We start from the raw sequence: 15,910 nt of genomic DNA, 5'->3' as shown, positions 1-15,910 counted from the left end.
GGAGGCTGCACTGGAGGGACCCTCCCTGGCCTGACCCAGCAGGGCTCTTCTGAGGGTCTTCTCAGGGGAAGGCCTCGGCCTCTCTGCCCTGTGGCTGGCCCTGCAGAGGAACTGGCTGGCCCCTGGGTGAGACGAGAGGCTGGACGGGAGGGACCCTCCCTGGCCTGACCCAGTAGGGCTCTTCTGAGGGTCTTCTCAGGGGAAGGCCTCGGCGTCTCTGCCCTGTGGCTGGCCCTTCAGAGGAACTGGCTGGCCCCTGGGTGAGACGGGAGGCTGCACTGGAGGGACCCTCCCTGGCCTGATCCAGCAGGGCTCTTCTGAGGGTCTTCTCAGGGGAAGGCCTCGGCCTCTCTGCCCTGTGGCTGGCCCTGCAGAAGAATTGGCTGGCCCCTGAGTGAGACGGGAGGCTGGACTGGATGGGCCCTCCCTGGCCTGACCCAGCAGGGCTCTTCTGAGGCTCTTCTCAGGGGAAGGCCTCGGCCTCTCTGCCCTGTGGCTGGCCCTGCAGAGGAACTGGCTGGCCCCTGGGTGAGATGGGAGGCTGCACTGGAGGGACCCTCCCTGGCCTGACCCAGCAGGGCTCTTCTGAGGGTCTTCTCAGGGGAAGGCCTCGGCCTCTCTGCCCTGTGGCTGGCCCTTCAGAGGAACTGGCTGGCCCCTGGATGAAACGGGAGGCTGGACTGGAGGGACCCTCCCTGGCCTGACCCAGCAGGGCTCTTCTGAGGGTCTTCTCAGGGGAAGGCCTCGGCCTCTCTGCCCTGTGGCTGGCCCTGCAGAGGAACTGGCTGGCCCCTGGGTGAGACGAGAGGCTGGACGGGAGGGACCCTCCCTGGCCTGACCCAGTAGGGCTCTTCTGAGGGTCTTCTCAGGAGAAGGCCTCGGCCTCCCTGCCCTGTGGCTGGCCCTGAAGAGGAACTGGCTGGCCCCTGGGTGAGACGGGAGGCTGGACTGGAGGGACCCTCCCTGGCCTGACCTGGCAGGGCTCTTCTGAGGGTCTTCTCAGGGGAAGGCCTCGGCATCTCTGCCCTGTGGCTGGCCCTGCAGAGGAACTGGCTGGCCCCTGGGTGAGACGGGGAGCTGGACTGGATGGACCCTCCCTGGTCTGACCCAGCAGGGCTCTTCTGGGGTCCTTAGCAGGGGAAGGCCTCGGCCTCTCTGCCCTGTGGCTGGCCCTGCAGAGGAACTGGCTTGCCCCTGGGTGAGACGGGAGGCTGCACTGGAGGGACCCTCCCTGGTCTGATCTGATCCAGCAGAATTTATGTTCTTATCTGGGCAGATGACTGCTCACATCACTGCTTGTGAGCAGATCTCTGAGATGCTTTCGAATAAAAGTGTAGTATGAATGTTGACTGATCTTGGTGCAAGATGCCTTGCATCCCTTTGGAGTTCCTGCCGGTGGTCCCAGGAGGAGGAGCTACAGGCCTCATCGTTGCAGTGGAAAGGGATGAGGAAAGGGGCTGACCTCTGCTCCTTCCCACGTCATGGCGTCCTGGACATACAAGTAGCATTGGTCCCTGTAACTGAACCAGCCATCGCGACAGCCACCCTGGCAAAAGGACGCTGGCTCCTCCGGAAGAGAAGGTGGGGCTTGCGTGGCAGCAGGAGGGTTGTCCTTTCCCAAAAGGCTTCCAAAGAGGAACCGCACTTGACGCTGGTTGGCCCCTAAGAGATTGCAGAAACACACCCACATACACAGGTCAGGTTGCCACAGAAAAGCTGCTGTCCAATAGTTGCCTTTAAAAATAATATAAACATCTCCTATTCAGCGCAGGAAAACTACATGAAAATACTTCCACCCTCACTCAGTTTGCTGGTTGGAACTGTCTTTGCACATTGTGACGAGTGTGGAAACAATACGAACCTCTCTTTTCTCTTCCTTTTTCATATAGACCAAGCAGAAGGGTCATGTCTGTTAACAAACGAAGAGCGTAACCCACACCCACCCTTCTCCCTTCAGCCTGAATCCCTGCTGGGCAGGTGGAATTCTTTTCTGACACGCAGAAGTCCTGTTCATCGGCACTCTGTGCCCTGGAGCCTCCTAGACACGCCCACAAGACCAAGGTGGATTTGGCGTAGAAAAACAGACATCTTAAAAAGCAAAAGGATTTTTTTTGAGCAGCTATCAAATAATCAAAAAGAGCAGGAGTCCAGTAGCACCGTAAAGGTCAGCCGCTCTGTGGGAGGGGAGGCTGGACTAGAGGAACCCTCCTGGGTCTGATCTAGCAGGGCTCTTCTGATGTCAACTACTCAGACTGACAGCCAGTCTCCAAACAATGAAGCATCTTTCCCATCACTACCTACAGGGTTGCCTTAAGTAGGGCTTGAACCTGGCACCTTCTAAATGCTGAGCAGATACTATATCCGTGTGCCTCATACTCCCAGATAGCAGCTGGGGAGAAGGCAAGGAGAATGTTGAGAGTGGCTGGTAAGGTGAGGGTTTTCCCCCTTCTTTTTTGTCTCTTCTAGCTTAGGCTGCTGTGTGAGAGAAACTGAGGAAAGTGTTTGTGGTTGAGTGGGTGCTCTGAAACCTGCAAGAAAGTGATTTCTGTTAAGCGCTTTTGTTTATGGCTCATTAAGGAAGTGTGCGCTGAAGGTGGAGTGCTGCAGAAAGATTGCGAGGCAGTGCTATGACCCTGTAGCCCTGTAACCTGCTAGACCATGGTTTCTGTTAAGTACTGTTAGGTGCTTTTGTTTGTGGCTGATTGAGGAAGTACCGTATTTGCCAGTGTATAAGACGACTGGGCGTATAAGACGACCCCCCAACATTTCCACTCAAAATATAGAGTTTGTTACATTAAAAGAAGAAGAAGAGTTGGTTCTTATATGTCACTTTTCCCTACCCGAAGGAGGCTCAAAGCGGCTTACAGTCGCCTTCCCATTCCTCTCCCCACAACAGACACCCTGTGGGGTGGGTGAGGCTGAGAGAGCTCTGATATCACTGCTCGGTCAGAACAGTTTTATCAGTGCCGTGGCGAGCCCAAGGTCACCCAGCTGGATGCATGTGGAGGAGTGCAGAATCAAACCTGGCATGCCAGATTAGAAGTCCGCACTCCTAACCACTACACCAAACTGGCTCTCATTACAGTACCTGTCATTGTCACCATTGTACGGCTGCAGCGCGACCGCAGCGCCTCTGGCCCGCCCCTGCATCTTCCTGTGACCGGCACTAGTGCACAAGTGCGCATGTGCGAGCTCTGCATAGACAAGGGGCAGGCCGGAGCACTGCTGCTTCCCGCCGAGCAGAACGGGCCGGTCACGCCGAAAAGGCTGGCACCCCTGATGCTGAAAAGGCTGATGCTCGCCGCAGCCACGCTGGATACCGCGCGATACTGGATGGAATGTAGAATGAGGTGGGCGGGCATCGGGAGGCCACTATGGGCAGCTCTGTCTATCCCAACTGAAGAGCCCCCGGCGTATAGGACGACCCCCTCCCCCCACTTGCAGGCATGTTTTTCAGGGGGGGGAAAGTAGTCTTATACGCCAGCAAATAAATACTGTATGTGCAAGAGGTGGAGTGCAGCAGAAAGACTGCAAGCCCCACCCAGTGACCCTATGCGTTTAAAGTTGTCTCCTTGCTAGAGGTGTGAGCTTTTGGCAAGAGCCAGAGGGTGCTTGGCTTGTGTCTCTTTGCATGGGGATCACCCTAACATCTGTATACTAAAAGGTCTGGTAGTTTTCAACATTTTTAACAATGACTTGGATGAGAGATTGGAGGGACTCCTCATTAAATTTGCCACATTAAATGTCACCAAATTGGGAGGAGTAGTGAACACCCCAGAAGATGGAGTTCAAAAAGATCAGAACTCTGCTCGGAGAGAGAGAGATGATATAAGTGCCTCGTAAATATAATCCAGCCTCCACGAAGTCCTGCAGGCTGCCCTCTGAGCTCATCTTTTGAGCCTGGGCGGCGGGGGGGGGGGGGGGGCTCTGCCACCAAAGCCAAGATCTTATGAGACGAAGTTTCCCTAAGAGCCAGAGGTTCTTCACTCACTCACCTGTGGGTCCAGGGAGAACCATTGCCCCCAGGAAGAAAATTAGAAGAGGCTTCATTTCTCAAAATAAACAGCAACCTACAAGGAATAAAAGCCAGCCATGAAAAGCGCGGTATAAAATCAAACTCTTCTTTCTCTTCTTCTTCTTTGCTGCACGTTCTATCCCTTATTTGAGAGGGGCCTTGGGGCATTTCTCCCCACTCCGTCTTCCGCAAAGTAAACTGGGAAGCATCACCCTTCTGCCAGTCCACTCTCCCCCATCCCATCCTGCCCACTTCCTTTGATGAAGCCACAGTCCAAGCGCACCAGCAGCGGAACGGACCCCTTATACTCCCGCTCCCCCCACCCCCTCGACCTCCTTTTCTTGCTTTCCCTCCCTGTCATTGGGCGGAAGGTGCTTTTTCTTGCCCCAAGCGTGTGTTCTCTTCCCTCCCCCCACTGCCTCCTTTGCTGGGCCAGGTCTCCCTTCTGTGCTGGGCACCCTCAGCTCTGCTAAATCCCCTACTCAGTGCTGGTCTCGTACCGGACAGCAGCAGCCACCCCTCCCTGGCCATGCCCACCCCGGTAGGCAGGGGCCCAGCAGAAGGCACGGCTGGCACCTTGGATGCTGGCTTGGAACTCAGCAGCCATTCCTTCCGTCTCCCTCAAGCTCGGCTTGGACAAGGAAGCCACCAGTGAACTGTGAAACATCCAGCCGGACTCCCAGCAGGACAGAGCCAAGAGCGACTCCCTCTAGAAAGCCCCCATAACCACCGGCCCCTTCTCCCCCTCCCCGACTCTCCCGAGGCTGCGGTGAGAAGAGAGAAAAGGCAAGGGAGTCCCTCTGGAGAAGCCGCTCTTCAGAACCAGGCTCAGGGCCCCTGAAGTGGGGGCCACAGGACAGGCACAGGGTCAGGAAAGAAAGGCTCCCGGCCACCCTCCCCACATGCCAAGGGGAATCTGACAGGTTTGTGCCCCACCCTCCCGGGCTGGCTCAGTTCATTAATGGGCAGACACAAACGCCTGATCTTGTCAATCATGTGGCCTCTCTCAGCCACAGACGCTGACTCTGCTCGCCCTGCTCTCACTGGTATTCTTGGGGGGGGGGGGGGGCTGTTTTTAAAAAAATGCCTACTGAAAAGTTTTAACAAAACTTTCCCATAGTGCAAAAGTCAAGGAAAAGGGTAGCATTTAAGTCATGGCACACACAGGAAATACACAGCCAGAACATTTTGCCTTGAGCCATCCACCCCCGCCCCTTAACCTCCTTCTCCTCTCCTCTAAGTTCTCTTGGACAGCCAAACACCCCTGATGGCACCGGAAGGGACCTGCAGGGTCATCTAGTCCAACCCCCTGCACCATGCAGGAACTTCACAACTATCTGCCCACCCACCCACAATGACCCCAATTCCATGCCCAGATAATGACCCCCCCCCCAACAGAATCCCTGGTCAGCCTGGCCTGGAGGAAATCCAACCCCAAACTGGCCATTGGCATCTCCCTGGGCATGCAAGGAAGTGCCACAAGAGCCAAGCACCAACGCCGCCCCTTCTGCCCACCCACTCACACTCTGCCCAAGTCCACAGAATCAGCATTTCTGTCAGGTGACTCTCTTGAGATCACATTTCTGTTCATCAAAGCACACCCACAGCTTTTCAGTTGTTGCAGAAAAATTACAACAATGGCAAAGGACAAAAGTGCAAAGAAAATGGCCTGGTGCAGAGCGGAGAGACAGAAACCGCTGGATTAGCCCTCGGGAGAGGAAAGGGCCCTGCTGCAGGCCTCTGGTGCAGCCTTTCTGTGGGCAGCACCCTATCGAGTGACCAGGCGGGCTCAGCGGTCCTTTCCCCTGAAAGCCCCCCTCCCCCCCCCTTTCTGACCACAGGACATGCCTTTCCGTCTCTGGGCTGCAGCTTGGGAGAGCCCACAACAGGGGTGGGGGGCCTGGAAAGGACCTTTGCCCAGGCTTCTGATTGTGGGGAGGGTGCCTTTATGAATACAGGTGGCCAGCACTGCTAAGCAAGCCCAGCTGATGCCCCTCCCCCTGCCCCCAGCTGGCTGATGTTTAGTGCAGGGCTGGAGGGGTGGACTCCCTGGGGGCTCTTGACTACCCTTCTGGGACTGCCCTTGGGGTTGACAGCTCTGGGTTGGGAAACTCTTTGAGATTTGGGGGTAGAACCCGGTACCGGTGGAGCTTGAAGGGGGGAACCGCCTCAGGGTTCAGTTCCATGGAGTCCACCGACAAAAGCAGGCACTTGCTCCTGGGGAATCGATCTCTGTAATTGTTGTAATTCCAGGAGATCTGCAGGCCCCACCTGGAGGTTGGCAACCCTGAACAATCCTGTTGAACCGTTCCCATGAGCCGTTCCCACTTATTGCTCTGATTCCTTGGCTCCCCCAGGCAGGCAGCCGGGTGGGGGGAGGGGGCACAGCCGGCAGGCGGGTGAAGAGCACCCACGAGGGAAGTGGTGGGCCAGCTTCTCCCACTGACACCTGCCTTCCTTGGCCTTCTGCCCTGATCCAGGTACAACGTTGGGCTGCACGATCTGGAGTTCTTTCCAAGTCCTAAGGAAATAATTTGGAATACCTGTCCTCAGTCTTCTCTTGGCCTGCGCTCCTCTTGTCCCGTTGGCCACAAGGCCCTCGGTGGTACTTATAGCTCCCGCTCTGATGACTGGGAACAAGGGAACGGGAGCCAATATTTGGTGTGTCTCCTCTTCCCCCTAAACAAAAGAGGGCAGAACACTGTTGACTTAGCCTTCTTACAAACACACGGCCAGAGTCTTCGCAATAGCAGAGCAGGAGTGTAGAGAATTCTCCTTCTCCCTGGCTAGGAAAACGAGCGGCAAAACCAGCAGCAGCCAAACCTGCCTGATTTTGCCTTTTTCTTCTACAACAATCTGACAGTAATGGAAAGACCTGTTTATACAGAGAACAGCGAAGCATAAATTCACACTCCACAATATTGTTGTCACGGCTATGCTGGGGAGAAGAGGAGGTTTCATGGGAAAGACTTTCCTACATAGAAATCAAGACCTTGACTTCTCAGGCACATATGACATGTAGGGTTGCCAACTCCAGGCTGGAAAGTCCATGGGAACTCAGGGGTGGAACCCGGGGAGGGTGATGTTTGGTCAAAGAAGGGACCTCTGTGGCATGGGAGATCATCAAGTCCACCCTCCAGGGCTAGGTTCTGGAGGTCTCCCAGAGTTACAACCAGCCTCCAGTCTACAGAGGTCAGTTCTCCTTTGGGGGGCAGGCTCTCTGGCATTGCCTCCTTCTGAGGTCTCTCCTTCTCCAGCAATTTCCCAAGCGGAGTTGGCAACCCTACCATTGACCCATCAACAGACTGGAGTTCTACCCTTGATCATTCCTTGTGGACGCTAAGAGTACTACCCTAAACTGGCCTGATCAGAATCCCACTGAAGTCCAGCCAGTGAGGCTTCCTCCCAGGGCAGGGTTCTTGGGACTGTGCTGGAAGAACGGGCCTTTGTCCTACTGTAGGGTCACGGAAACATTTGCAGGGCGGGCACTTGAACCTGAGAACACAAGAATTTGGGAAACCCTGCTGTGCATCTCCTCCTCACTCTCTTCAGGAAGGAAGGCAGGGTATAAAAACGGGCTCCTTCCCCTAAGAGAGCCCGTTTGGTGTAGTGCTTGGGAGTACGGACTTCTAATCTGGCATGCTGGGTTCGATTCTGCGCTCCCCCACATGCAGCTGGGTGACCTTGGGCTCCCCACAGCACTGATAAAGCTGTTCTGACCGGGCAGTGATATCTGGGCTCTCTCAGCCTCACCTCTCTCAGCCACAGGGTGCCTGTTGTGGGGAGAGGAAAGGGAAGTCGACTGGAAGCCGCTTTGAGACTCCTTTGGGTAGAGAAAAGCGGCATATAAGAACCAACTCTTCTTCTTCTTCAGTAATCTCAGGGCTCTCTCAGCCTCACCCACCTCACAGGGTGTCTGTTGTGGGGAGAGGAAAGGGAAGGCAACTGGAAGCTGCTTTGAGACTCCCTCCGGTAGAGAAAAGCAGCATAAGAACCAACTCTTCTTCTTTTTCCTCATTTCAGTCAAATGCAGACTTTGCATACCATTCAAAATCTTTCGGAAAATGAGCCACGCTCCATAGTCTCCTGTCTGCAAGATGTCTTGAGGTGGAATCTGGGCATCAGAGGTGCAAGATGGGATCCGCCCACCATTGTGCTGCCGGCGCTGCCACCTGCCCCTGTGACAGGGCGTGACCTCCATGGGTGTGAGCGGGGGGGGGGGAGTTCTTCCATATTGGCTTCTAGAGAGATGCCCTTGACTTGGGACTGTGAGCCAAGGTTGGCCTGTCCCAGCAGGGATGCTGCGCATGAGCACTCGTGAGGGAAGCACATTTCACTGGATATTCCTTCACAGAAGAAATGCTTGCAAAGGGTTAACTTGTTCGTGCCAGTTTCCCACAGCTTTTAAAGGGTCATTTCTGCCCCAACTGTGAAGGGGTCCAGGAGTGCTTGGAGTGGGGGGGGAGTTAGCCCATCGGAGCAGGCTGGGAACATCTGGGGTTGGATCCCCAGTTGGCCACTGGCCCACAGTCACCCTCTGGCTCTGCCCAACTTACATTGCAGGGGTATTGTTGGGAGGAAAAAATGGAGGATGAGGAGAACCCGGATGGACGACATCATGCGTAGAAAACAGGCACATAAATATTGAAATGATTAAATGGTCAGTTCTACTTGCTGGCCAAGGATGTGGTCTAAAACAGGGAAGGATGACAAAGCTGCCCTCCCTCTTGCCTTCTCAGAGAACCAACCTCCAGGATGTTGTGCTGAAAGAAGTGAACAGCAAATTCTCCATCCCCATTCCAGAAAACATGCACACACACACACACACACACACACACACACACCCACCCCATCTCTTCCTCCTGAGCCCTTCCCTTAAGCCCAGTGCCAACATCCTTAATGTACAGTCAACACTGAGGAGCTGTTAAGTACACAAAATCACATCACACCTCAGGAGGAGGCGTCTGAGTGGGCTGAATTGCCTCGTCCCTCTTGATCAATATTTGCCTCATTCCTCTTCTTTCACACCGCTTCAATTCCGAAGTGCCCCTGGGGGATCTCTGGGCTGCCTGTGGCATTCAGGGCAAACTGACTCACGTGGGGCCAACTGGGCAGAAGCTCACTGGCCTCCACCTCAGCACTAGGAACTGCCCAAAACAGCGGCCAATATTTAAGATTAGGGATACAATCCTGGAGAGCACCATTGCGTGTGAACACTGACAATAGTCCACTTTGCTTGCAGTCATTGCAAAGTCACCGGAAATACACTTGTCTCCTGAATATATGAGGGAGGGAATTAGCAATTCTAGGAAATGATGCTAAACGAGAGGGGTGCCAAGCAAAAGCTCCACCTGGGTCTACAGGGGGATTATCCGAGACAGAAAACTCAGGCAGAGGCAAACTTTTGAAAGGAGCAAGAAGGATTCTTATTGAAAAACCAAAATAAAGTCCCTAACTCGCTATAAGACTATTTGAACTAACACAAAGATATAAGAAGAAAGTAAAGGCTCGATGTGAAAGAGGATTAATATTTTGGGTCAGAAAAAGATTAATAGCTATCTTCCAACATGCAAAAGTCCCAAGGGGGAGCTGCAAGATGAACCAGCATCCAAGCTGTGTGCCTGTTTGGATCAAGGAACCACACACACAAGACCGCATCCATTTAACTGCCCAATGGGTGTCTTAAGATCAGTTTTGGATGGTTATTCCCAAGAATAATGAGTTTGAATTAATTACTAGTGTTGAGCCCTTGATGAGCTTACTGGGAAACCTCTAGGGCAGTAGACTCCAACCTTTTTATCACCGGGGACCAGTCAACGTTTGACAATTTTACTGAGGCCCGGGGGTAGTCTTTTGCTGAGAGACGTTGCTATCGTCTGAGCCCCTGCTCCGCTTGCTTTCCTGCCAGCGCCCCTGACAACAGCAGTTTTGCAGTGCCACGCCGAGGGGGAGCCCCAGCCATGGCGGCCGCTGGAGAGCACCAAAGGTGAGCCAGCAGCAGAGTGGCAGGGCAGCCCTCGAGGCAGCAGTTCGGGAGGAGAACGAAGAGGAGCCGTGGCCCAGTACCAACTGATCTACGGACTGGCACCAGTCCCCGGACTGGGGGTTGGGGACAGCTGCTCTAGAGGGAGGTAATCCATGGAGGGGTTTTCTCAGGTCATTGCAGCATTGGCATTCTCTCCTAAATGGGGGCTTGGATGTAACAAGCCATTATGGAGAAGTGGGCTTCATAGTCTGGCATTCTCAAGTTTATTCACGATCACAGACTAAAAGAATCTTTAAACCGCCCGTGGTGCCACGGGCGCCACGGACTATATAATTCGGTAAGGGCTCTGGAGGTGGGATTAGTCCGTGATGAGGAAGGGTCCGGATTGGACCCTTCCTCATGACAGACAATCAGAGGGACCAATCGGCAGGCGCGAAGCGCCTGCCGATTGGTCCCTCCGATTCCCAGCTCCAGCAAATGCGAGCCGCGCACAGCGCGGCTCGCAGTTCCTCCTGACCTGACGCGGTGAGAGGCGCGAAGCGCCTCTCGCCGCGTCAGGCCGCCGACCCAGGGAGCCCCCGGCAGTCGCGCGAAGCGCGGCTGCCGGAGGTTCCCTGCCTGGCGGGCTGATGCGGTGAGAGGCGCGAAGCGCCTCTCGCCGCGTCAGGCCGCCGCCCGGGGAAGCCTCCGGCAGTCGCGCGAAGCGCGGCTGCCGGGGGTTCCCTGCCTGGCGGGCTGACGAGGCGAGAGGCGCGAAGCGCCTCTTGCCGCGTCAGCCCGCCCACGCCGAAAGAAGCTCGCCGACGACGACGAGGGACACTCGGGCCAGCCTGCAAGAAGCCCGGACCTCCGCCGCTGCCTGCCGCCGCGCTGCCGCCTGCCGTTCCCCCGCCGCCGCCGCCGCCGACCGGCTCTCCCCGCCCCGCCGCCGCCGCCGCCGCCGCCGCCGCCGAGGGGCCGGGCCCGCTGGCCAGCAGGGACAGGAGCAGCGGCGGCGGCGGCGGACAAGTGGCGGCCGAAGGGGACGCGCAGGCGGCCGCCAGGAGCAGCAGGAGGTGTTTGACCCTCCGACCAGCCTGCCAGAAGCTCGCCGCCGCCGCTGAAGCAGCCGAAGACCAGCACACCGAAGAACAATGTAAGGTCCTAGCGCCCGCTGCATTCCCCTGCAGCGGGCCTGATTACTAGTACAAAAATAAATCTCTATGTTTGGGGCCTAAACGGATCCCTGATAGAACAGGCAAATTATGCAAGACCCGCCTATATCAATATAATCTCCTTAAGTGCATAGAAAAGTGCAAATGCAATTAAAAATTATTTTGGCAAAAAGGAGGTCGCTGTGTACCAGCTGCAATGAATATCTTTAAAGCTAAAGCTCTCGCTCAGTTGACTTATGGGGCAACAGTCAGTATAACTTGGTAACATTTCAAAATACATTCAAGAACAGGTTTCTGAGCCTTCCGGTCTGAAGACTCTGCCCTTCACAGAAGTATTTTCATTCTTGGGGATTGATTGGAAGACAGACGGCCAGCAGGACTAATGGCGGTGTGGGGGGAGGCTCACTGGCTCTGATTTCTGGGGGAGTGAGGGCAACCCAGCACAGACACATGGCTCCGCCACTCTCTGAAATGGTTGCCTTGCCCAGCTGTCAGTGTGATGGCCAGACTGTCAAACGGGAGAGTCAGATCCCTACTCTGCGGGTAGCCCTGGGCTAGCTTTCCACTCCCACCAAATCCTACCTCACAAAGTTATAAGGAAAGATATAGGGGAGACATACACTATTTGGAGGAAGATTGAGATTTAAATAAAAATAAAAATAAATAAACCTAGAAAGAACTTAAGAAGCACCCTGCTGGATCAGACCAATGGGCCATCTAGTCCATCATCCTGTCTCACACTATTATTATTATTATTATTATTATTATTATTATTATTATTATTATTATTGATGATAATAATTGAACTTATATGCCACCGCTTTTCAAAGACTTGCAGCGGCTTAAAAACATAACAAACCATACTCCCCCATATAAAACCCCCTTTAGCCCTGAGGCCATAAGACCCCCTGCAAGCCACAACCAAACCTCCCTAGTCCTCCGAGCAGACCTTTCTAGAGGTGGGGTGTAGCTGGAACAGCAAATGAAGCCTGAGGAGAGGCCATGTTGGAGAAGTGGAGAAGTTGGAGCAGAGTCAGACAGAGTGAGGCTTGATATTGTAGAGGAGTCTGGGGTGGAGCTTTGGTAGAAGAGAGGCCAAACAAGGTTGTGGGCCGATCAAGGTCATGTGTCTCAGGAAGACAAGGGAATGCATCAGCCCCAGTACTCACAGGCAATACAGGCTACTCATGGGCTAAGGAGAGCCCAGGGTACTGTCTGCACGCATAGTTCCTTTCTGCTCTCGATCCTGCTGAATTCTGATCTACCTGAACCTGGATCTTGCAAGAGATCTGCAACCCTCCTTTTTTTCTGACTTGAAACAGAAAATGCTATCTTCTGCACTTGAATTGTTCCAGTTGTCAGTCTCCTCTCTCCTTTGTGCTTGATGGGGGGCACTTATCAGTGCTTTTAGCTAGACTGCGTGTGTGTGTGTATGTGTGTGTGTGTGTGTGGGGGGGGGAAGCGGGGTTGTTTGATGCTTCAGCCAGCATGTTTGAGTTGTCAATTGGTCTGTTGATTGGTTTCCAGTAGGAGAAGGGCTTTCAATTCTGACATTTGCCTTTTGCACTTCATTGCTTGTGTAAAGTTAAGGAGACGCTTAACACTTAATATTTTCTTTTTAAAACAATTTTAAGTTGGGGGGGGAACACTTTTCAAAAGTCTTTACTGGTATTTTCTCTCACTCCCCCCCCCCCATGACTCCCCCTCATTTTAAGAAACAAATTGCCAAGCAGCCTGATCCTCGTGAAGTATGTGTGGACTGATCATTAACTCTTTCTTGCATGAGTGTTCCTTGCATTACTTAAAGAGGACATACCTTTTAGGCAGCACTGGAAAGGAAAGGGTCTGCTGCTGCTGGGAGCCAACTAATCAGCAGAGACCACAGCACAATGTCCATGCTGGAGGCGGGGGTGGGGAGATCCAAAATAGGCAAAGGCATCTGCACCTCAAAGAGAATGTCATGGGCCCCCGTTTCCTCCTTGATGTGGAGAAGATCCACTCTTCGATATGCCCACATGTAAGTATTGTGACTCTGCAGTCACATTACAGCCGTGCAGCTGTGTTTTTTGATAAGCTCTCTCACCAAGCCAGTTTATGGTATAGCTGGAGTCATACTGTCCTTATCTCAAGGCTAGAGAAATGGAAGAAGTTGCTGTCACTACTGCTTATGCAAACAATTGAAGAATGGAGGGGGGGGGGTGCAAACAGCTTTTTGGACCTCTCAGCAGTTCCTGGAAGGATGGTGTAATGGCTGTAGGGTGTTCCCGGGAGTGGGGAGATAGAAGCCCCAGACTATTGGCTTATCCTGCAAGGGCATCATCTTTCCCAGCCTCCAAGGGAAGGATATCTAACACTATGTAACCCTATTGTTCTCTGCGCAGATTTGGGAACTCCCGTGTCTATATTCCTTCTGCAGTAAAAATATTCTAAAAGTTTTTCTTCTAGCGTGATTAATTGGGGCTAGGCAAAAGATCTCTAATTAGGCCATTTGGCTCTTGTATAGATCTGGAATTACAGCAGATTCTCAGTTCCCCTGAAGGAAAATGGCAGGTTTGGAGGGTGGGCTCTAGGGCATTGCACCTCCCCTCCCGAAACCCCACCCTCCGCAGGCTCCACTTCCAAAATCTCCAGGAATTTCCTAACTCAGAGCTGGCAACCCGAGAATAAAGTGCAGACTTCTCCTCCACCCACTCTCACCTCCTTAAGATGCGAATGGCCAGAAATCCTTTTCCTTAGCCCTAAATGGCTGACAGGTCCCACATCTCCAGATTGCGGGAGAGAGACAGGAACCAAAAGGGAGACCTCTTGGCCATATAACTGGATGTCGTCAGGCTACTTCTGGATTGCAGCACAGTCAGTTTTTAAACTACTTTATTTTATTGAAATGTGCATTCTTTTCAGTAATTTGTTTATTTAAAACAGCTTTATAACATACTGACTTTTCAGACAATATAAAAAAGATTAGGATCAAAGGCACAGAAACAAGAGAACCAGCATTTAAAAATCAAAGGAAAGAGAAATATACAATTTTTTTAAAAAAAACCACAAATTAAAATCCATAAGACTTCAAGCTAGTCATCAAGCATCCTAATTGCCTATTCCTATGCTGAGAAAATGTCATTTTTTGTTTTGTTTTTAATTTTTCACAGCTGCTGAGATGTGTTGAACAACATGGAGAATAGCGCAGTTTTCATTCCCAGACATATTGGTATCAACCAAGTGATGGGGAGATACTGCAGGAAAAGGGACTAACAAAGAAGCTCTTAAAGGCAAGAGGTTGTCTGCCGTTGATGAACTTGTACCCCGATGCACCCCTCAATCCCACCTGAAGCTGACCCCCTGGTATACCAGGGAGCTACGTGAAAAGAAATGGGAGCTGAGACGACTAGAGCAACTTTGGAGAAAGACTTGCCAGGAAACATCATGAACATCCTATATTCAGGCCTGAGAGGTGGCAGTCACGCAGAGGGATTGTTTCGTGACCTCCATTGAGCCAGCTAGCTCACACCCGGCACGATGGTTTTGGATAATCCAGTAATTTACAGTCCTGAAAGATGGGCAATCAAAAAGCAGAAAATTGGATATTAGCTGTGAGGCTCTGCAAACTTTTGCAGATAAAATCTTGAGGCTCTGCCGCAACCTTCCCCCATCCAATGATACAGTGACGGAGCTAGAGGCTCCTTGGCCATCTTCAGGGATAACCTTGAACAGCTTCTGGGGACTTTGAACGACTCTGAAAGACATTGGTCAGACTGCACCAGGGGTAATGCATGTAGATCTGGAGGGCATGGACAACATTGAGAGGGTTCAGAGGAGAGTGACCAGAATGGTGGGGACCAAACTCCATGAGAAAAGGCTGAGGGACTTGGGAGTGTTCAGCTTGGAGAAGGCTGAGATGGGAAAATGATTACTCTTTTTAAGTATTTGAAAGTTTGTCACTTGGAGGAAACAAGCGGGAAGAACCAGAAGTCCTCATAGCGGAAGGGAACTATAACCTAATAGGTATTACAAAAACTTGATGGGATAAACATTTAATCCTAAACAGGGCTACTCAGCAGCCTCAGGAGTTAGAGGCTATAGCACGAAGTTCTGGCTTCCCTAAAGCCGCATCTGAAAAGCCTCCAATGTCCAGTATTTTAGAAACCATGGGAGGAAACTGGCTTCAGTTTTGAATGCCATTTTTAAGGCTAAGGATTTATTCCTCAGAAGATTCTTCAGTCCCTTTCAATCACACTTGGTCACAGAAAACTGTTTCTAGCACAGCTGTCAGGGGGCTTTTTCAGAGCACCCCACAATTTCCCATCTTTCCACTGGAGAAATGCTGGGATGGAGACGACTGGGGGGGGCACCTCTGCCAATGCCTCCTGCCCTTCACCCTCGGCTTCCAGATCCAGATGAACTTTACAGCACTCTTGGGCTGCCCAGCAGGAGAGCCTCCCCCCCCCCACACACACACTTTCTGGGGATTAGGCCCCACCGGGACTGGCCCCCGAACAGACCTGCAGCAGAATCAGGCTGCAGCCCCAGGTCAGGGGAGCCTGCAGGGCAAGCCCATTTCCTCTGACCTGGCACACCTTCTGTTCAAACTGCGGCGCTCCCGAGGCCCATGGACTACAATTCCCATGAGACCCTGCCAGCATTCGCTGGCAGGGGCTAATGGGAATTGTAGTCCATGGGCCTCGGGAGGGTCGCAGTTGGAGTACTACTGCTGCTCTAGATTGTATTTTAGGCAGACAGACGCAGAGGAAACCGGAC

General features: G+C 53.0%; 1 protein-coding gene and 1 long non-coding RNA gene across 4 annotated transcripts in view; both read right to left on the bottom strand.

The window, feature by feature from the left end:
• Window positions 1-13,135, bottom strand: part of LOC143840472 (snaclec bitiscetin subunit beta-like) — a 28,876-nt gene extending 15,741 nt beyond the window's left edge. The window contains exons 1-4 of one of the 3 annotated variants that reach the window (XM_077344057.1): window positions 12,972-13,135; window positions 6,559-6,694; window positions 3,996-4,070; window positions 1,463-1,662 (exon numbers count right to left, since the gene is read on the bottom strand). In XM_077344057.1, coding sequence (XP_077200172.1) covers window positions 1,463-1,662; window positions 3,996-4,050 — 255 coding nt within the window. In that variant the 5' untranslated portion in view covers window positions 4,051-4,070; window positions 6,559-6,694; window positions 12,972-13,135. Of the gene's footprint in view, window positions 1-1,462; window positions 1,663-3,995; window positions 4,071-4,591; window positions 4,708-5,538; window positions 5,710-6,558; window positions 6,695-12,971 lie in introns of those variants that run through there. The other 2 variants (XM_077344058.1, XM_077344059.1) reach the window with 2 other exon arrangements.
• A 1,512-nt stretch (window positions 13,136-14,647) lies between these two features.
• Window positions 14,648-15,906, bottom strand: LOC143840475 (uncharacterized). Its single transcript, XR_013232206.1, has 2 exons — window positions 15,655-15,906; window positions 14,648-14,702 (listed from the first exon to the last, which is right to left on the bottom strand). It is a non-coding gene; the product is annotated as an uncharacterized LOC143840475 (long non-coding RNA).
• Between the last annotated feature and the right edge of the window lie 4 nt (window positions 15,907-15,910).

Source organism: Paroedura picta, chromosome 6 (genome assembly GCF_049243985.1).
Source record: "Paroedura picta isolate Pp20150507F chromosome 6, Ppicta_v3.0, whole genome shotgun sequence".
In the NCBI taxonomy this organism is placed as follows: Eukaryota; Metazoa; Chordata; class Lepidosauria; order Squamata; family Gekkonidae; genus Paroedura; species Paroedura picta.
Note: the sequence above shows the minus strand (reverse complement) of the source record. Positions and strands in the feature narration are given on the sequence as shown.